Source organism: Leuresthes tenuis, unplaced genomic scaffold (assembly GCF_036924035.1).
Source record: "Leuresthes tenuis unplaced genomic scaffold, fLeuTen1.0.hap1 SCAF_9, whole genome shotgun sequence".
NCBI classification, from domain to species: domain Eukaryota; kingdom Metazoa; phylum Chordata; class Actinopteri; order Atheriniformes; family Atherinopsidae; genus Leuresthes; species Leuresthes tenuis.
The window spans coordinates 4,165,722-4,187,841 of NW_027325363.1; the positions used below are offsets into that span (position 1 = coordinate 4,165,722).

At 40.1% G+C, this 22,120-nt stretch overlaps 1 protein-coding gene across 1 annotated transcript; it reads right to left on the reverse strand.

Moving 5' to 3' along the window:
- Positions 1-156: 156 nt before the first annotated feature.
- On the reverse strand, positions 157-21,651 carry cog6 (component of oligomeric golgi complex 6). Its single transcript, XM_072391944.1, has 19 exons — positions 21,463-21,651; positions 20,909-21,052; positions 20,419-20,490; positions 20,170-20,228; positions 13,501-13,612; positions 12,606-12,688; positions 12,276-12,346; positions 11,189-11,282; positions 9,660-9,788; positions 7,367-7,458; positions 6,702-6,766; positions 6,498-6,589; positions 6,127-6,244; positions 5,173-5,304; positions 4,663-4,830; positions 3,970-4,077; positions 2,685-2,738; positions 2,519-2,598; positions 157-1,101 (listed from the first exon to the last, which is right to left on the reverse strand). Exons 1-19 carry the CDS (start codon positions 21,604-21,606, stop codon positions 954-956), a joined length of 1,965 nt encoding a protein of 654 aa, XP_072248045.1. The 5' UTR covers positions 21,607-21,651; the 3' UTR covers positions 157-953.
- Positions 21,652-22,120: the final 469 nt, after the last annotated feature.

Consider the following 22,120-nt stretch of genomic DNA (forward strand, 5'->3'; position numbering starts at 1 on the left):
TGCCTTGAATTCAGAGTCATAAAAGCTTTAAATGAGAAGAACTCCTGCCTCTGAAAACATGGATGGAACATAAAATTGCAACACATTTTTATTCAATTAAGTAAAATTAGAAAAATATGTCTTTTTCATTCTTTGATGTTCTTGCTGACAGATTTCCAAACACACACTCGTACTGAGAGCTCTGTGTGTGTGTGGGGTGGGGGGCGGTTTAGGGATGGCAGGGATTGTACCAAAGCAGCTATTACCAGTTTCTGCATGTGGTGAAAGAAAATGCTGTTCATATGCTAGTACATTAAAAATGGGTAAGCTCTGCAAATAGCGAAGACAAACATTTTCCCTGCTGTCACACAAAGCGTTTAAAATGGCCAAACAACCAAATCTGGTCTCATTACGGCCTTCACATCTCAGTTCATATTGGTGGATACGGTTTGAAACGCCAAAGCTGATGGTAATTCATCTGATTTTCCATTTTATTCCCACTACTCAGAACAGTTGATATCAAAATAAACATAATTTTTGTACTGAAACCTCTGAGGTTCCCCCTGGCATTGCTGCTGAATTTTTCTCCAACCACTTTTATGTGTGGAAAACAAGACAAGCTTTATAATTGTGTTTTCTTTTTGTTTTATGGAATGTTTGACATTTTCAATAGAAATGCTTTGTTTTAATCAATCATGTGACATAAAAAGCAAACAAAGAACAAAATAAAAGCACAAGAATCATATGCATATAATTAAATTTCTTCCCTCCGGGCACACAGGAGGCCTTGTACTATATACAGACATATCTCTGAGGTCCATGACCCACAGCCCACATTTTCCAAAAGAAGCTGAACCTATACATTTAGTTTTATATACATTTGTGTTATTACACCATACAAATGAAATGCCTCCTTAAATAAGCTGCAGGTTATCCTCTGCTGGGGCTCGTCTGGTGTCTAGCATCAACGCGTCTCAGGACAGCAACGTCTGAACCTGCTGAGGGGATCTGGGTAGCAGCTTTTCAGAGTCCTTGTAAGCATTTGTTGGGCTGGTCAGAGCCGTGTAAACCTCTCCATAAGCTCTGCACACCAGGTCTGTTGACATTTTGAAAATCTGCTCCCTGCAAAGACAGAAAACTCTTAAAAACTTGTGCTTGTTGAACCAAACAGAGGTGGCGAATGGTCCCTTTAATAATTCTAAATGAGACTTTTCTTAAACCAGTGTGTTCCCCTGCTGTACCAAAACAAACTGGCAGTGTGTGGTGCACACTGCCATCTATGGATATCCATTACAGAGTTTTAAAAGGGCACAACAGACATGTGAAGGCTGTAATAAAACAAATGCAGAATTTCCCTAGACTCTGACAAAGTTTATCCTTTTAAATCATACAGACGAGAAGCTTCATTTGATGGCTTTTGGGTTATTTCTTAAATTACGCAATCAAGACTCGTCCTTGTTTTTCATCTAGATTTTGCTGGTTTATTTCCAAACGTCACAGTAAGTAAACTGAATGATTTGTAGATTGTCTCATTGGTCAGACAGAGTGTGATAACGACTATTACTATGATTAAAACGGGAAAATATTCACACTTCATCTATGCTGCAATATAATTTTCTGGCTTAAGATTTTAAAACAATCTCCTTTTAACCCATTTAAAATTTTGTCTGTCATATTTTATGTGGTTACTGTAGTTTAGTGCATCAAACTGTCATTTTCACATCTTCTCCTTGTTTTTTGTTTTTTAAATCACTTTAGGGGACGAGTACATCATTTTACAGCGGAGTACACATGGAGGATGCAGCACTTGGATTAAAGAGCTCAGTGAGAGGACTCAAGGACACAGTGGGGACGCCTCAGTTGTATCCCTCTCAAGCTCTTGAGAATCCATATTTTTAATTGGCCCGCAGAGAGCATGGTATCACACTGCAGTGCAACACCTTATACAACAGCAACTGCGCTAACAGCGAATGTGAAATAAAATGTCTCTTTGTGTATTTAGGTGAACAGGAAGGCAGATGTGAAAGAGGAAAGATTTCAGGCAACGAGTGTGAGTGAGAAATGAACCAGAAGCTAATTAATGGTGTCCTGCCCATCAGTTCTCCCATGTCCATTAATAGAGAACATTAACCTGCGGTGCAGAGTGCTGCTCAAGCCTGTTGCACTTCCCAGTAAGCATAACTCATAGAAAGAGCCCTCAAAGGCAGCAGTGGGATTGAGCTAAAAGCATGTGCATTTTCTGATCAGTAAGACAAATATACAGGCAGTGCTGCTCACCATTCTGTCGATTCTGTGTCGGTGGATTTAGCAATTCAACTCCTCATGCATTTACTGAAGTGTTTTGTTCAACATGCAGTAATGATTGTATTACATCTGGGAAACTAATAAATGCTGACCGCTATTAGGCCAACGCGCATGTTCCATTTTTAAACTCTCTGGACATGCTCTTCCTCCTGTTATTACACCAAATGAAGCCTTAATACATGTATGCTTTCTCTTACATGTACAGTGAAAGTCGATGTTATGGACATATACTCACTTAATGGCTGCACTCAGCAGGAAGTTGAGCTGCGGCATAACAAGAGTGTCGGGTGACGACAAGTACCGATCAAACTGGACCTGGAGTTGGTTTGGGACGGGCAAAATCAGGTGGTCATTACTCAGGCTGCTGAAGCTAAATCTGCTTTACTGATTAACAAACCCACCATTGCTGCTTTCACAGAGGAGCTGTCCATACTGGGGAGGAGGGACAGTGGACCCTGGGAAAAGAAAAGTGAACATGAGCTTACAGTCCAACTCAAGGTCACAGTGTTTGAACAGCAACAGCACCGAGGCTCAACAAGTGAACGAAAATCAGATTGCTGCTCCTTGCCATCCTTCCATGTCTACTCTGTGAGCTACCGCTGATCAACACATTTCTAATTAGGAAAAGACACCATGACACGCTGGCTTCCTGCAACCCATAAAGGAAAAAAATAACTGAACTTGTGTGCTTTGATTTGTGAATAATAGAAAGGTTCTACTTAAATCCTGGTGTCAGACAAAGTAAATACATGTCTGACTTTGTGTACACAACAGCAGGTACCTTTAAGGCAATTTGCCATCACAGACTATCCGAAATGGTGGCATTAAGTCAAGCTTAAATGCCTAAATTGCCAGCATTAAAAGCAGCAAATAGAAGAAAGTGCAAGGTTCGAAGCAACAGTTCAGCACCCAGAGTAGTTTTATATGGTTATGAGCACTATAGCAAACATACAATGAGCCACAAACTCCTCTGCAAGTTATAATACATGTGAAGAGTATATCAAGGTTTAGTTTCCAACTTGTTTATCTCATATACCAGAAAAAAAACATGGCTAAATGTTATGTAAATGGTACCAATAAAGCTGAAAAATCTAAGATAAATACTGGGATTCCTGTAAGTCACTGACATCTGGGGTTTAGTCGAGTGTAAAGGTCTAGAATTTCAAATACACAACAATTTCAAGAAAACCCAAGACAGACCACCCGGGTAGTGAAGAAGTTTGCCGAAGAATGACAGTTTGTAACTGAGCTTTGCAGCAGGGTGTGGTGTGTCCTGACATGACCCAGAGTCAAGACTTGCATGCTAAACCACAACTATGGGTTTCAATGAGCCCAGTGGCAAAGTGTGTTGCAAAGAGGGAGGAAGGCTCCAGGGCATCAGCCCTCTTATCTGCAAGACACTTCAGGAAAAGCCAATATATTTTAATAGAACATGACACAATCTGTCTTTCCCTCTCATTTTCTCATCTGAAAATCTGATGGAAATGCTATTATGTTCCAACAAAGACGCAGGTCATGTGGTAACCATAGCAATGGTAAAGCCTATAAACTCTTCCAAAGGCCAAAGGGACAGTGTAAACAACACCGTGGGGTCTGTAAAGTATAAAAAAAGGACTACCAGGGAGTGCAAGAGGAAATAAAATGTGAAACTGCACAGAAGTATAACTTGAGTGATCCGTGTGAGACCTGTTCAGCGCTGTGCTGCTGCACACAGCTGTAGATATAACTCAGTCCGGCTCTGGTCAGCACGTAGGATGCCTGCTCGTTGATCAACGTATCAAGGTGAGCCTCGATCTGAAAAAAGTGAGAGAGGGGCTTCAAACTGAGTTCATGCCTGCATTGTGAACAAATGGTACTTTTGGTTAATGGAAAACCACTGTGCTGTTGATAATTGAAACTTCTATAGAAGCTCTTGTGGTTCACAATTACAAAAACTGCGCTAAAAATAGAAGGACGGATGGCGCACTGAGCACGAACAACAATGCATGACGCACACTCTTTTATGGAAAGCAAATTAAATCTTTTTGGTAAAAGATTTCAGCTCTGGATTTTAATGAAAGGGACAAGAATAATGAACTATTTTTCATGAACAATAGGGCTACAGACAACGTGACAACTGTAAGCCCCAAGCCACCGCAGTGAATAACAGCGTTTCATTGTTCAATTGGTCTCGTCTTATTAGGGTGTGTAATACATTTACATGTAATATGTGGTGTACGATTACATTCATCATCATTATTAGATTCATTTCCATAACTAATTCAATTAATACTAATTAGGTACCTAAAATTAAAAGATAAAAGCATATGAATTAAAAAAAATCTATATATATATAATTGTCTCTTAATTTGTTGATAGGCGTTTACGATGAGGACAGACCTGGAATTCGAGCATCTCAAGCCTCTTGTCGGTGAATTCAAAGAGGGCCAGAGTGGTTTTCATGACATACAATGAGTTGACCATGTAGGTAGCCATGTCAGCTGTGCCGAGGTTACTGGCTGACACGGTGCACAACTGCAGCAGGGGATCCAGGATGCAGGACAGTACCTAAAGGAGACGTAATGAGATGCAGCTTTAAGCAAGTATTTGAAAAGAATTCAAGACCTTGAATTTAAGAATCAAGGTCTAGTTTACAGGATGCTGCGACATCTAGAGGTATAAACAGCAAATTGCAACCGCACAACATGACCTCCGTTTTTAAGCAGTAAATAAAAAAGAAGGAAAAGTTATTAAAGAGTCAGTGAGTCCCTCCCGAGCTAAAGTAACTAATTCTCACAGAAAGATTATAAAAACTCAAAACAAAAGTTTAGATTCAAGCAGACAAAATAATAAACATTCATCTCGAACATTTTTTTTAACTTTCAGCATATTGTAGCAATGCAAGTTTACCTGAGCAAAGTCAGCCTGGCGTGCGTCCAGGGGGACTACGGAGGAGTCATGGGAGGCGAGCACCTCCCTGAGCAGGGAGAGGGTTTGGGTAAGGGACGTCGTAGGTCCAAGGTCTGGTGGAGGCAGCTCCACCTACAGATAGACCCATAACAACACCAGACAAGGTGTAGGAGATGGCACAAACAAGCAAAGTTACAGATTTAGTGCTCAGCTGAATGTGGGCGATAAAAGCCTTTTGACGAATAAAAGAAGTCCTTTTAATATCATCATAGCAATAAACAAAACAAATAAGCAGTTGTACATTGGATGACCAAATATACAACTACTCTGAGCATCAGTCTGCAGAGCTTTTGTAATGAAGAGGGTTTTGATTTCATTGGTCTCTGGACACACAATACAGAACTGAGCACTGCCACCTTTGTCCATCTAATGGAGCAAATTATGAAGAGGCCGTGTTCCTGGCATTAGCTGGAATTGACACCAAAACCCTGAGGGCCTCCAATTTGATTAACACCATGCTACAGGGATAATTCTTGTAACTGCTATTGATCAGGACACAGGCTGCGTGTAGCGTGGAGGAGCTCATGCTGAGGTATATTTGGATGGCAATTTAACTAAACGGTAACAAGTATAGCGTTTCTTGGCAGCTAGCAGCATTTTGCTGTTGTGGCCAGGAGGCTGAAACTGTTTACAAGCATAAGTGCTTCAGAAATAGCCTTGTTGTCTTTGAGGGTTTAGACTAAGAGCCGAAATACACAATGTGTGTCCTCAGGGATCAAAACTAAACTTTGCTGCACTGTCATTTAAGCATTTTTATGAAAGGACATTGTGAACCATCGCTACTTAAAAACAAGCCTTCTTCTTTTATCTCTTTTTGTAGTTAAGGGCGTTGTTTTTCTAGCAGTCACTTTCTCACATCTGCACAGGCAAAAAAAATCCCCCTGCTTGCAGCACCTTGTCCATGAGTCTGCTTGCATGAAGGCTCAGGCTGTTGAAGAACATCTTTTTGCTGAGGAGGTGCATTTCTTCAATATTCATGAGCAAAGAGGCTACGCTGGTCCCAATAATAGAGCTGAAAAAGACAAAACAGGTGGACGAGAAAGGGATCATTTGCATAGCCAATCTTTTTTCGTAGTCCCTCCAAAATGCCCATCAGAAGCGCCGAGACGTTAAAGTTACAACCTCAGAGAAATCGTGTCCAAAGCTAAATGAAAACATGTTAAAATATAATCATTAATACAATCAAACAGATGCCAAATACACTTCTGTTGATGACTTCAGACAGAAAACTCAGCTGCATTAGTGTCTGGATCAGACTTTAATACCTGATTGTGTGGTGGTAGAACTTCAGCAGGTTGGACAGCTTGTAAAGCAGTACAGCACCTGGCTCTGCCACAATGACTTGTTCTATCCGCACCTAAGGAGCAGATCGATAACAAACACCAGCGAAAACGTGACAGAATGCACCAGGCAATCAACAGAAAGCTGTTCAGGCTTTAATATGATTTACAACGAATTTGGCTCCTCACTTTCAGCGGCCTGCAGACTCCCTCGGTGATGTGTCCCACCACTTCTTGCATGTTCTCCTCCACACCTAACAGAAGAGGAGCACAGACACAAAATTAGTCAGGGGTGCATAGAATTCAATTCTAGGGCTAAAAGTCAACTAAGCTTTAGTTGGCTAACTGTGGGGTGGGGAAGGTGTCGGTACTCTAATATGGACTTACTGCAAATATCTATATTTTTAGTAAGGTTTATTAGATTAGAAGCAACAGAATATCTGAATATTCCCTCCATCTCTGACTCACATTAACGTCTTTGTCAGCTGTTGTCTGGCTCCTGGTTCATTGAATTAGCTGCAGAGCTCCCATATGATAATTATGTACTGCCCCCATACGAAGTCTCCATCTCTGTGCATGAAGCAGTGAGAGCATGGAGGGCCTATCCTACACGGAAAGTATTTTTAAAATGTTGCAACGTTATTTCCTTAGGGACCTTTTTGAAAAGACACCCTCACTGAATATAACACATGATTCCTGTGGATGACAGTAATCATTCAAATTTCTATAACACTTTATAACCAAACAAAATCCTGCTTAAAAATGCAAGTAGCCACTAAGTTAGCCTCCATAAAATATGCTACATGACCCCGAACCAGATGCCTGACAGCTGGACAACTTCTAATGTGTCACACCTTGCATTGTGACTTGTTTCAGAAGAGCTTCTAGATGTTCTTTCTCTGAGGCGGTTGCTTGATGCAGCCAGGCCAACATGTCCCCAACATACCTGAGGGAGAGATAAAAATGCTCTGGATTAATCCACACGTCACCAAGAACCAAACACAGGGGTCGGCTTACCTTGCCACAATCAGAGCCACATTTAGGCATGGCTCATCGCATTTTACTCCAGTCACATGCAAGTGTCTTTAGCGGTTACATAATGGTGAAAAAACAGCAAGGTTAAACTTGCTGTGTGTGTGTGTGCGTGCGTGCGTGCGTGCGTGTGTGCGGACATAGGGAGGTAAGAGGGAACTTGATGTTCTCAGAACTGCTGATTCCTCCTATAAAATGGAGGTGATTTTGTGTTCCACACATGGCCGGTATTCTGAGAAAATCTCCTATTTTGCTCTTGGGCACAGTAAGAAGAGGATGTAATACAACAGGAAAGACGGGCGCACTCACACACTTTAATCTAAACGATGAACAACATGGTCTGATAGATTTATACTTCCATGATCGTGGTAAACACAGTCATACATACATTAGATACACTTTAGAATACTTACTGCAGGCAAAGTGGTGTTTGTCAAGAACAGCAATCCATTTCCAGATTTATCTTAAGTAAGTCAAAGCAGTGACTTAATTTAAAGTTTACGTGTAATTATAGTTTAATTGGTCTCGAGATCTGAGAAAATATCTAAATATCTTAGAGCTGGAAATCAGTTTGTCCCTTGTGTTTTTTTACTTTAATCATAAGACATTTTGTGCAGGTTTAGTCACTCGTTAGTCGATTATTAGATTTTTATTCCCACGCAATACCTAATGGGAAGGCAAATGACTAGTCCCCGATGTATTCTGCAGCATAACAACAAGGATTCAAAGACAGAAGCAGCAATCTCCAGCGACAAGAAGAAAGAGTCCTGAACCCGATGAAATGATGCCAGGACAGCTCACCTTTCTCAGTTCTTCAAGATGCTTCGATAACCTACAACACCTGTGAAGCACCTTGAGAAACTGTGTGCAAGTCTGTACAATTGTTGTGATTTTACTAATCTGATCTAAAAGGTCCTCTCCTCACTTTGAATGCTTAAAATGTTTTTAATGTATAGAAAGCTTGTCATTTTACAGCAGATGAAGAGAAAAATGAAAGAATAACACATATGGCTTGAAACTATGTGTTGGTGACCTTTATTGATCGACTGATTGCCTTTGTTAATGTGTAATGAACTGAAAATTATTCATAAAACAGGAACCTCCACTAGTTGAATTTAAAACGACACAAAGTACAATAAATCTGTGCTTTGTGGTCAGAGAGATTTGACTGAGAGTCATCCTCAGTGGTCATATGAGTTTTAGTCCCAGACACTCAAGCATGCAGCTACTTGTTCAAATCAATGATGCACATACTTGTATGTTCATGTGACAATGAACAGCAGTGTTCGGACATCTGTCAGCACTGCAGATGTGGAAGGTTATTCCACAGTTTTACATGAAAAATCCCAATGAGAACATTAAAGAACCTTTCGCCCTCGTGTTCCCTAAACTGTAGACAAAGAGCAGGTAGATCAGTCAGTGAGATTAGTCCCATAAGTCTCAATTTATCAATTCAATATGAAAGTGGGAGAGAGTTGCCCTCAGAGCTTTCTGGAAAGGCAGGGATGTCCACATCCGGTCCTCGAGGGCCGCTGTCCTGCAGGTTTTAGACGTTTCCCTGCTTCAGAACACCTGATTCAGATCAATGAACCATTAGCAGGCTTATGCAGAACTTAACAATCGCTTGAAGAGGTCCATTTAATTTGAATCAGGGAATCATCTAAAACCTGCAGGACATCCCTGTGTAAAGGGGACTTCAGGAAGTTAAGTGGGGTAGTAAAAAGACTGACAGAGCCTTTGCAAGAAGTAGCTGTGGTGTATGAATGGCTCCAAACAGGACTTTCCCTCAGAAAAAAGTGGTTATTTTATGGATTATACTCGATTTTTATTTAGTCAAAGCAACATAAACGTTTGGAACAACAACCTTCACTGTAGTATGAAACCTTAAGTGTTAAATCATTTAAATACATGAGTAAAAGTTAAAGAAAGCACAAGTTAGGTGTGTTGATGAGGCTTTAGAGGGGGTGTCTAAGAAGACACGAGCCCTCATGAAGTTCAATATTATTATTTCTACTTTTAAGATGCAGTTTGTGTAGATTTAGACACATATGGACACGTGGTTTCCAGTAGAACAATAACAACGAAACAGAAAGCCGTTCTGCTATTGCAATGTACCTCATAGGGTCGTGTGAATGCATCTCTATGGGGCGGGGAGTTCCTCCCGGCCCACCGCGGGTCAGGGCATCAATGAAGCCTCGTACCACAGCACACCTGCGTGCAGTTCCAAACTCATCCAGGGTGTACCTGAACAAACAAGGGAAAGAAGGCAGAATTCAACACCTGGACCTCATGTGAAAAGACAGGAGCCACAGTTGTGTAGACTGTGCGCTGTGGTCAGATTCTAAGATCAACAATGTCGGCAGCTTTTCCAAAAGGAATGAGTTTGGGGGTTTTTGGATGACTTGGTGGTGACAAGCTCTGCGACAGACTAAACAAAAGATAGTGTTGAATTAAGACTCCAAGACGCTGCTATCCAGCCTCAACAAACCCAGACGGAGTATGACCTTGGATACTTTGTGGGTTCGAGGACAGGTGCACGTCTAAAAAAAAAACCAGGGGAAAAAACAGAGGAAGGCTTGGCCATGAAAACATGTTAATGTGTGAAAGTTTCATTTGTTGTTTATCTTTTTGAGGATAAATTTAGCCCTCGGTAAGGTTCAGGAAGTTGTGTAAAATTGCTTGTCATGTATGAGAACAAATTACCTTCTCTTACGCACGCAGGGACAGATTATGCCTACATACGGATATAAACTGCTTTTAAAAACAAAGCTTTTTAAGCTTTTCTTGATTCAGTTAGTACCTCAAAGAGACTCCAACCTCGGCCTCTGTGCTTAAGAGGATCCATAGAAAATATAGCAGAGAAATTTCAAGTTTTATTTGAGTTAGTTCTCATCCATAGTTGTAAGGAAGATGGTGTTCAATGTTTAGGGATTCAAGTGAATGCAACGACACACCAGTCAAATATACTGTTAAAAAAACAAATGCATCTGGCTGAATCTGAGCCCACAAAATGGTACTTTCACCTTCATCCTGTTGCTTCTGTCAGTTCTGAAATGAATGCCACTGGCAATCTGACAGATAAATATATGTGATGAGGCTTTGTGAGGCATGAGGCAACATGAAAATTAACAATCAAAAAGGTTAAGATACTCAGTTCAGTCTTAATAATCTAAAATAAATTTTTCTTTTTAAAATAAAGTATTATTAAAAGAGTAAATTCATTCATGCAAATCAAAATCTGCACTCGGTATACATAATATTTCATTAGGCTGCAAACATAGTTCACAACATGACTGACTGATAATGGGTATTTTTTAAGATTTATCTTTTTTTCTTTGAGAGGATCTTCAGTTTCTTCTCTTGCTGCATGCATGGTGGTGATAGTTTCTGTTGCTTCGGGCTATTTTGCTTTGTTGTTTTACAACCGAGAACCTTGTTTCCTGCTACAAGATCATAGCAGGAAGAAGGTCCTCAGGTCTCACTGTTCATCTACAAGTGCCAAAAGAAGGCAGTCACAGTGAAACACAGAGCCTTAAATTCTACGTTCACCTCCAAGATCTTAGTTTGTAACAGATGATACTGTTTCCTACTTGTATTTATTCATTTCTAAGATACATATGCCTCTGTTTGGGAGTTAGTTTTACTTGTAAAGAACAGGGCGATCTTGTAAGGCCTCCATGGCTTGAGTCAACACAGGGCTGATGTCACACGTCTCCTGAGTCAGTCCTCTGCATTCATCTATGCAGAGAAAAAGAGAAAAATAACAAGTAAAGAGACGAGTAAAGTCTCTGTGCTGTAGGAACATCATCCTCCCCGTAACTGCTATTGTTATGTTAAATGCTAAACATAGAGTTGCTAACTGTTTCAAACCATGACAACCCTTTTGGTGAAAAGCAAATCAAACCATCAAGAAGCTATCACATGTAATACATGTGAATGCCTTCTTCAAAAGGCTTCCACTCACTCTTGAATTGACAATTACACATAACAAAGACTCTTCACAACATCCACGAAAAACATAGAAAAAAAAACAGCATCATGACCTACAGAGCAGCTTTTTTTCATTGCTAAGAAGACGTTCATGAGTACCAAACCCCACAACACAAGTGTTCATAGAGCAACACATCATTTATCTAATAAACACAGCACTTTTCTAGTCCTGATGATCACCGGAAGTTTAGAGAATTTAATAATATGTGCCACACTGACAGCAGCGTGGGGTTCAGCATCTTACTCGGGAACACTTTGGCTTGTGGGCTGCAGACGTTGGAGATCCAACCAACAACCTTCTGATTGGTGGAGGACCACTCTATCTCCTGAGCCACAGCTGCTCTGTTTAGTAAGAGCTCTATACTTTGTTTCTGTATAATTACCCGTAAGAGGTTTCAGGGATCTAAACAGTTTATTTCCATTCTGATTTCAACATAGCCTCAGGCTGTGGAACTTTTGGTTCGCTGGCACTCTTTTGGAAGAGACGGTCAGAGGATATGAGTCATACATGCCGTTAAATATGTCCTATACACGCATTTGCTTTAGCCTGAAAGAGCAAAGTTTTCTTTTGTAATAAATACAAAAAAACCCACACAAATACATTATTATTAAAAGCAAAAAACGCTCATATCCCCAATGAAAAGATATCCACTTCTCATTATTCTAACAATATGCTGCATCCTTGTACAAAAAGACCCGTAGTGACTTCTAAACGTGCTCGTAACTCTGTGCAGTACTTACTCTGAGCCCAGCGGTACAGTTGCTCATATGAGGTCTCCTGCAACACTGCCATCTGCTCCATGATCTCCAGCCTGGAAGAGCAACACATGCAAAGAACACACAGCACATCACTTTGAGCTGCAGCATCGTGTCAGACCCTGACAGCGGCACGAATACCAAAGCTGGGTGGTTTTTGTCCACTTGTCTTTTCTATCCTGAGGCTCATTACAGAAAATATAATGCAAATCATAATATACATTTAATTTAACAGCAAAATAAAAAGAACTGTCATAGACACTTCCACTTCCAGAGCAGCAGAAACAGCAGAACGTAGTCAGACGTGACGCTCACCCTGCAGTTTGCTGGTTGGTTCGCAGGAGGATTTTCACATCCTCGTGAATGTGCTTCACCCGGTTGAGAACTCGGAAAAAATCCTGTGAAATTCAGCAACATGCAAATACATGAATTACAAGGGTTGTGAGTATCAAATTTACATAAGTTAATTAGCTTTTTTTGCCCCAGCAAAACTACTTTGGGCTTCTAACTGATCGTGTGGCATTACATAAGAGGAGCCTTGATTTGAAGCTAATAGTAGAGGCCCTCACTGGTCCACTGAGCCTGAGACCTGACACTGGAGCTGTGTGTATATATATATATATATATATATATGTATATTTATTATGCTATTATGTTCTAGGCTTGCAAACAAGCAATGCTGGCATTATTAGTTATTATAGATCAAACAGGCAGTCAGTTATTTCTGTTACGCTTCACACAACAAAATAGCTGATTCGTAATGAGACGCATTCGTCATCCGTCCCCAGGACAGGAAATAGAGTTATGAGCTTAAGTGAGGAGTGAATTAGTCTGGCTGCTTCAGTCAACATAAATGGGATGTAATTTATCAACTTTGGCGATGAAGAGGATAGATATAAGCATCACAACCAGACACGGAGGAAAGACCTTCTAGTTTTGTTTTGATAGCAATAACTGGGTTGAAATCCAGGTCTTGGTTCTGGAGTCCAGCCGCAGCCTTCAATGATACATGGGTCTAGTTCAGTTGTGGGTGGTAAAATTTGGGGTTCTGTGCAGAATTTTAGGCTTGTGAAGCTGACAGATGTGCTGTGCCATCTCATGGAATTAAAGGTGAACTTTAAGAGTAATTAAATCACTAATATATCCTCCCTTTCTTTGGGTGACGATGGTGCACCTTCAACACAGCAGTGAACAGGATAATGGAGATCACCTCGGTAATGGGTGCATCACGAGCGCCTCGCAGTGTGGCCATCTCCTCGTTCGATAGCTGGAACTTGGCAAGGAAAGCTTGAGCAACCTGAGCTCTCACCTCAAGTCGCTGACTGAAAGGAAACGGAAAAAGGCCTCACATGTCATTTCTTTCACTAGTCTTTGTTGAACTTTAATAAACCTAATTCACTTGTTTTTCTTTCCATTTAGTTTGAATTCATTTCAACAGTTTACGTCATTTCTTGTAGAAATGAGAAAACATTAAAGCATCAAACTGGGCACAGTCACAAGCAAAAAAAACACCAGACAGAGTTGTCATTGAGATTTGTTTTGTATCTCCTCAAGGCTCTTCCTTTTATCTCTCAGAAGTGTTTTTCCTTCATTTTTGGGGGTTTCTTGGGTTTACAAGTTTAATATGTATTTCCCTCTTTCTTCTGGTTTTTTTTGTCCTCACAATTTTTTAATAATGCCAAAATCAAATGAAGAGAAAATACAAAAGAAGCTTTTATTCAACATAAAAAAGAAAGAAATGTGCACGATGTCAACAATATGCAATGCTGACCTTTGTACAGCAGGTGGCAGTCACACTCTGCTCAATGAGACGATACGCAGTGTGAAGACATCACGGAAAGGACTGAGAAAATAAATATCAGAGGCAGGCGATGGGGCCAAAACGAGCAGAGCCGGATACTGACCAGGTTTTGTCCCGATCAACAACAGCAGAGAGAGATCGCTATCATGTCAGGAAGTGTCTCGACACAATGGCGACCATGGCAACCACCCTAGTCCAACAGGGAACTCTGTCACAGGACAGCAGAGCAGCAGCAGATCCTCCCCCTGTTCCCATCTTTCCAGCCGACATATCCTCTCTATATTCAATAGGACATGAGCAGCAAATCATCGGCTTATTCTGCTTGGCCAGAATAACCTGGTGACTGTCTGACCATAAAGTGGCTCAGCCGGCTGAAGGTAAAGGGTTGTCAAACTCTTACAGGAATCTGTGATTCAGTATTTCTCTGCACATCTCACTTTGCCTTAAACACACACAAAAGGCAAAGTTGACGGATGCACAGATAGACCAGACTGGCATATTCTTAACAAATTACTCAACTGCAGTTTCAAAACCGTAAAAAGCAACATTTAACAGCAATATTTTCCCTCTGCAGGGAGACTGTAAAAACTTTAGTTTTGCCTGCTTTCTGTAATTACAGTGCAGTGTTAAGGTAATGTACCAGAACACACATTATAAATATACTTCCTAACACGCGAAACCCAGAGACAGAGAAGAAAAAACTGAATTAGAATTGATCGCCAACTGAGAGCAAACATCATGCTATCGAGAGATGAATTAAAACAAAAGACACTAAAACACTCCAACACCAGACCACAATTACAATGATAAATACAGAATTAACTAGCTATGCTAATGAGGTCATTAGTTAAATTGAGGGACGCATAAATTATAAAAGCAATTTCACGTGAACACGCTTGCTTCACACAACCCGTGAGGAATATTAGAGTAAAATCTGTGGATCTGGGAGAGTGAGGAACTGTAGCTGCCAGATCCAGAACATTAAGTTCATCAGTAACATGCAAAGCTTTAAGAAGCACCTAACTAAGTCATCTCTGCTTTCTGTCAGAAACTGCTGTGATAGAGATTTTCAGCACCAGGCGTTTGAGAGTTGTAACCTTTACACAAGAAAGACCAACAAACCCATAACATGGAGGGAAAAAGAAGAAACAGAAGTAAAAATGATAAATCTGTTGTAGAACCCAAGGAGTTTAATTTTAAAAAAGCGCATCTTCAACGCTTATTCTCAGTTTATGGACAAACTGAATTCATAGACCTGGGGCACCAGCAGAGAAAACCTTCATGCTCACACATCAAACTTACAAGAAGAAACCTTAATTTCTCACATCCAGACAAACCTGATCCTCAAGGATGTAGATCATGACAAAAAGGCCGACTGCACGCAGTGCACAAGGTGAGGAGACTGTGGGAGGTCCCTCACACAGCAAGGAGGAGCACAGTAACGCTGGAACAGAGGGATCATTTTGTGCTGCGCTGTCAGGGCATGACACATTCTTTTCCAGGCTGCAACCACCGAATACCAGAGAGAAGCAGCATATTTGAACCGGTGACGTCACACTGTTAAGAACATGGAGTCTATGTTCCAAAGGTTCATAGAAAATTAGGTCAACAAGCTTTTCTTCAACAATCCACAACAAGTGCAACATTAGTTTAGATGGAAGCTACGTCAGGATGTCTTAATGTGCCAGAGGAGATTTTCAAGCTTCAAGCCCGTTTGATTTAGTCTGTTCAAGCACAGAAATCGTTTCTGCAATATTACACCGTCCAAGATCATAAACAGCTATGACAAAGTGAGACTGAAATTGCTTTGTCAACTTAATTATCTGACAAAGCTGAGCTGATACGGCAGCTTGGGGGGGCTTAATCACAGGGTTACACTTACCTAACTGCAGCACCGGTGAACAACATTTCTTTGTAACAAGCAAATGTGCAATCAACACAAAAGTTCAAAGCACAAAACCATATGGACCGATTATTCATTCACATCTATGGAGGAGCATTTCAAAGAACTGCATGTAAATCTGTCATTCACAAAGCTGTTAGCGACGCTCCAGTGATCAAAGAGTGCATGCCGTTACATCAGAAAACACAAGGAATACTCACTGCCATGTCCTCATTAGGACCAAGCTGGGCTTTAATAATGCAAAGAGTCATTTTACACTCTGATATCCCCAATTGTTCTCTCTGGGTTTATCGCACACTTGATTTATCAATGACCTCGACAGGAGTCATACTGAGAAAATTGGCTTTTTTCTCTTTCCAGGGAGAATAGGATTATCAACATTGCCCTTTGACATGAAGCCAACTATATCTACTGTATCTGCATGAGTTCTTAAGTAATAGTTGGAGAATGAGCACAACAGTTCATCACCTCCAGCTCTGAGCGTGATCACAACAGAAACATCCGTTTGTTAGATGTGTCAGCTTGTTAAACATGACGTTGGCCAGGTGGGCAGCTTACATTTCATTATGGAACAACACACAACGCCGACTGATGACAGTGTCTTTGAACAGGACCAGCCCAAAACAAAAGAGCCTCCTGTCTGACAGCCAGTGGACAAACACAGGACAACTGCACCCAGTGGCTCACTTCCTCTACCTCCGTTTCTCCAGCAAGCACTTTTTGTTTCATTAGATTTCACAAATGACATAAGATAAGACACCAAACAGTAAGGGTTGGACCTCCTCTGCCAGGTACAGATCAGAATCATAAGCAGAGCCTTAAACCAAACCCACAGCAGTCCCCCATCAGAGCTGCCCTTTAAGCACTAAATTTGTCATAATGATGCAGATCAAGCATCACTACAATAGGTGTCAACAGGACAAAAACCTTTAAAAACACACACAATGGTTTGGCACTGCAGAGCCCAATGGCACCTGAAAAAAGATCTGACCAAGAAGAGTGAGCTGAGGAGATGCAGGGGCTGACTGTCTGGTGGCTGAAGGAGAACAGCTTGACTGTACACTTCCCCTGGCTGCTCCTCTGAGACAAAATTGCTAGAGACAAGGTCAAAACCCAGCATGCACAAACTATCCAATCCGGCTGTTAGGTTACTGCAGTTCTGCGCATGGAAATGTCACACTGACAGACAGCAGGTCCCAGTGGAGGCACAATGCAAAGAAAAAGACAAGGCCAGGGACTGCTCAGAAGGACATTCATGTCAAGCCTCTGCCTGACACAAGGTGATGCATAGTCCAACTTCACTGCCTACATGCGCTCACTGCTGGCTTTATCCCCACTGCAGTCTTTCACCGCTCTAAGACTCAGAACTAATCTCCTCCATTTTCAATATCCTACTCTGCTTCAATATAAGTCACGTCTTTGTAAAGGAGGTGCTGTTGATGGGCGAGTGGAACAGGAATTGCAGCAGTACATCATCACTGCAAACAAATCCACATCCTCCCAGCCAGTGCTTCTGCTTCTATGTCAACACATAAGGTCACATAAAGCCCCCCAACTCCCTGTGGACAGGAGCGGGTTGCAGCAATGTGATAACCAAATAGTCTGGCATTGCCAGACAATGTGCAAATGAAAATAAGGAACTTCAGTTCATTTTTTATCACTAATGGAGAAAACACAACTAACCACTGAATAGTTTTATCACCAGTAAAAACTAATGAAACCCTTGACCTTGCTGTGCAAAGTGCCTCAACAGATCTAATCTCACTGTAGCTGCCCCAGAATAGATAAACTGTGAAGGAGCAGCCACAACAACAAGGAGGACATTTGTTCCACCCAGAGGAGTGAGAGACTAATTCTGATGGAGCATATGAAAAACGTTCAGTCAATCATAGACTAGTAACACTGAGACTACATCTATTGCAAGTCATTCCACCAAAATCTATCCATAAATGTGTCTATCACCACAAATAAATCCCACGTTTACACGTTCCCTCAATGTAACGAGGGTCTGAGTATTTTTCATTTCCATTCAACCGCCTTAAAAATATGTTCTCAGCAAATTTCAAGCACACACTTAAATAAAAGAAGACACTTGTAGGCTGCTATTAGTTGTAATGAAGTGGATTCAATAAGATACAAGAGCAATGAAGGACCCGAGTGTCCCCGGACAAACAATGTTCCACTGCTGTCGATCGCTGCCCTCCCTGCAGGATGCGAATACACCAACCCTGATCCCCAAAAAGTTTTCTGAAATTTAAATTTCTAAATGCACTGAAGACACTGAGAATCAAATCCCGAGTGGTCATATGTTAAATAAACGGTAAAAAATTAAGATGTAGGTATTGTTACATTTTAGAAACAACTGCAGAAGTTTTACTGGTCATGAATTATTCATCTCTCCTCATCAAAAATCAGGATGAGCTTTCCAGCCCTTCGCATCTTGCCCCGAGTCTCTCTAACTTTCACAAGTAGATCTATTTTACATCACTTTCAAGCTTTGATCTGAGTCAATTACCACAGGTGAACGCTGGCAGTTTAACGAGGATGTCTTTTTTCGTGCTGATAACCACTGTGTAAAGAGGGCTAATGACTTAACGTGAAGGTTCATATCCTATGAGGAACATACTCTAAATAATCAAGTATTATTATCTTCATATCATAAAATGAGAAAAGAAATTGATAATCCCTTCAGACAAATGTTAGAGATAAATTATGGAAAACAAGGTAGTGCTACACATTCAGGCATGACTTGACTGTAAAATAAGTATAAAATAAAAGCTAAGCAATTACCAAATGGACAAAATCCCTCCTGCTGTAGAGTTTGAATTAAGTGGCATTTATATGGAAGATTGCCTAAACCTAGAAGGGCTAAGCTCTGTGGAAATGAGTAGAAAATAATGGCGTCTTGGTTTGGGCCGACAATGATGCCTATCAGTGACATATGTGACAGGTTTTCACAATGAGTTACGGCTTCTGAACAGATAAGGAAAGAACTAATGGTTTGAGATTTCCCTGTAATTCGGGCAGATAAATTAGAATAATGTTAGCATTCTACCTTGTGGATGTCCCTGGTAGTCAGACATGCCAGTTTTAAATCTAAAATGTCAAAACGTCAGCCTTGCCATATTGTTATCATCTATATTTTAGTGAGAACAAAAAACTGTCAGATCTCATCATTCACTTTTAAGATTGCGCAAATTTCTTTTTATGTTTATTTAACCAATATTTATACAGCTAATCTCATTGAGTCTCTTTCTTAAGAGACCTTCACATGAATTTAAAAATGACAGAATGTGATAAGTTAATAATAACAATAACTTAACAATATCCAGTTAAGTCAGGATTGCATTTTGTCCAATGTGTTCTGCTTCTTTTGCCCTACTAAACCCTCTTAAAATGTGATTGGTCAATTGGTCAATCCTATTTGGACAACAAACTGGAGGAAGTCGTCCCAGTAGAGGTGTGTGTAGAAATCCCTCCGTTAGCTCTCCTATAGCTGCAAGTAGCCACATAACAGCACCTATGAGCTAACAGAGCTATAGTACACGTTCATTCATTCATTCTTCTTAAAGTATTGGTGAAATAAAGACAGATAATGCCTTATTTAGAGGCTGCATCGTCCCTGCCCTGTTCACTCCGTTATATGGGTATACGCCGATCGCGAGTTATCTAAAAAGCTTCTAAAATACCGGATTTCCCCTTTAAGATGATAGTGAAAGAGAAAAACAAGAATATACTACTTATAGGAAAGAAAGATATTTTGCAGTTTCATGAACTTTAAATATGTAATCAGCAGCGAAAAATACAAATCGCAAACTCAAATGTTATAAAAGAGCCGACACTAATGTGCACACAAATCAAACAATTAAAATATTTATGGGTACGTAAGATTTGGATAAGATTTAATACTTTTCTCCTGTTCATGATTCGTGTAGCTACCGTTGTACCGTTAAGATAGATTTAACAGGAAAAAGTATGTAAAGATATCAAAATTCTCAGCCACTGAGTTAAACATTTTTTAGACATACAGTAAACTTAGAAAGGCAACTGGATCAGATTCTAAACTACATTTTATAACTAAAACCTCACAACTATTTAATATGAAATATACACGTTTATGTGAAGTTACGAGGACAACGTCAACACACATTTCTCCGCCTTTGGAGACAACTTACTTTTCTCCCTGAAGCTTGTTGGTTTTTACAATGAGGTCTTGCGTTTGCTCTTTTGCTGCCTGTCGGGGAGAAGTTGACATGCTTTAAAAACAGTCTGCAAACATTATATTTTAAAAAATGACTCAATAAATCACTTAAACTGTTAAGCAGCTTACTTTTATCAAGTGTACATGAATAAACCGTGCTCTGTTTCATTTTCATGTCAGCTTAAGCAAATCACACATAGATCTGTGAATCTCATTAGCTCACCTTTAATCTGCTGGTCATTTCATCACAACATGTACTCATGGCCTGGACATCCTCATTAACACTTTCGAGCTCCTGAGAAAAATGTGCCATCAAAGTTAGGATGAGTGTTCACACATACAAGGTGTGATAAGCTGCTGTGACAGTATTAAGAACAGAAATGACCGTTTTTAAACAATAGCGTCTTGTGAAACAGGAAATCATACAATGTAAATTGCTGTGAGAAAGTATATTGAGAATTGTTTTTTTAAATGAACATTAGGAAACACTGACTGAATCACAGGTTGTTCTCGCTTTACACTACAGTTTACTTTTATAAGTATAGCTGCTAATCCGTTCTCCAAAAAGACACCTTCAAAAATCCAAATGAAAATCTTTCTGGTGAATAAGGAAGAAAACACCATGATTAACATTCCTAAGACCACCTGAATTAAACAAAAGCCTCTAAATTACAAATGCTTTTGGTGGTTATACCGAGAGGTATCTGATTTACCTCTTTAACTTCTTTAAACATTCGTGCAAACTCTTCGTTGATTGTCAGACTTCGCCTCTCTATGTCACCACGAAGGTTTCTTCTGGTGCGCAAACTGTTCTCAGTGAAGAAGACTGACAGGGCCTTAAGAGCCTCCAGCATCTCCTGAAAGCACAAAAAAAGACATGACAATCATTTTCAAGCAGGTGTTGTCACATATAAAGCATCATTAAAAATCTGGTCCACTTGCATATAAATGATTGAAGCCAAAAATTCTTAACATATAAAAATTAGATATCTTTTGTCGACCTGTATTTTCACACTTAGAGAAAATTCATCTTATGGCAACTCAGGCCAAACCATCTCTTACTTTAGGAAAACGCCATGAGAGCCTGCAATGGACGACTACAGCAACATGATAGCTGTTTAACTTCTACGTATGATTTAATTGACCTTTTGATTGGCTTTTAACTGTCAATAAATGCAGTATCTGAACTCGAAATGGTTACTTTAGGACACGTTCAAAGCAATAGCTTGCAAATTTAGCTATGTTAGCTAGCTAGCTTCCAACTTACCTTGTCATTGTCAAGTCTCGTTTCCAAGATTTTATTAAGCTTCCTTGACAGCGGATTGTTGGGCTGAGAAGGCACATTTTGATTTGATGATACAGAGGAGGTATCGGTTGAAATTTCTACTTTTGTGTTGGCCATTGTACACATACGCTTCCACGTCAACGTCAACTCTGGGAAAGGTGTTTTGGTCCGTCTGGAATTAACGTCCGGTCGAAGTCCTGGTACAACGTTCCGCTCTTCTGCTAAAGTAAAATGTCTTTAAGGACACCGCTCTTAACTTATTTTGAAATCAATGATGAAGCACAATTTCAATTTCGAAAGGATCCTTATTTACCGGATTTTTTAAAAATCTGAAACATTAAAATTATATCGGTACCACACTGTTTACTTTCTTACTGTTTACTTCTCCAAAAACTCAATAACACTCAGAAACAATCATGTTCACAAATTTACATGAAAAAGAGGAGAAAATGGATCTTTGGCATGTTGTTAGCAACATTCCACTCACATAGTATATAGCTAATAACATACAATATCAATACACACAGGGTATACATCAATAAAATAATTAATCTTCAAATCAAAATGTTTTGAAGCAACTAAGAATACAACACATGGTACACGTATACAACAAAAAAACAAGTACCATTACCTGCACAAA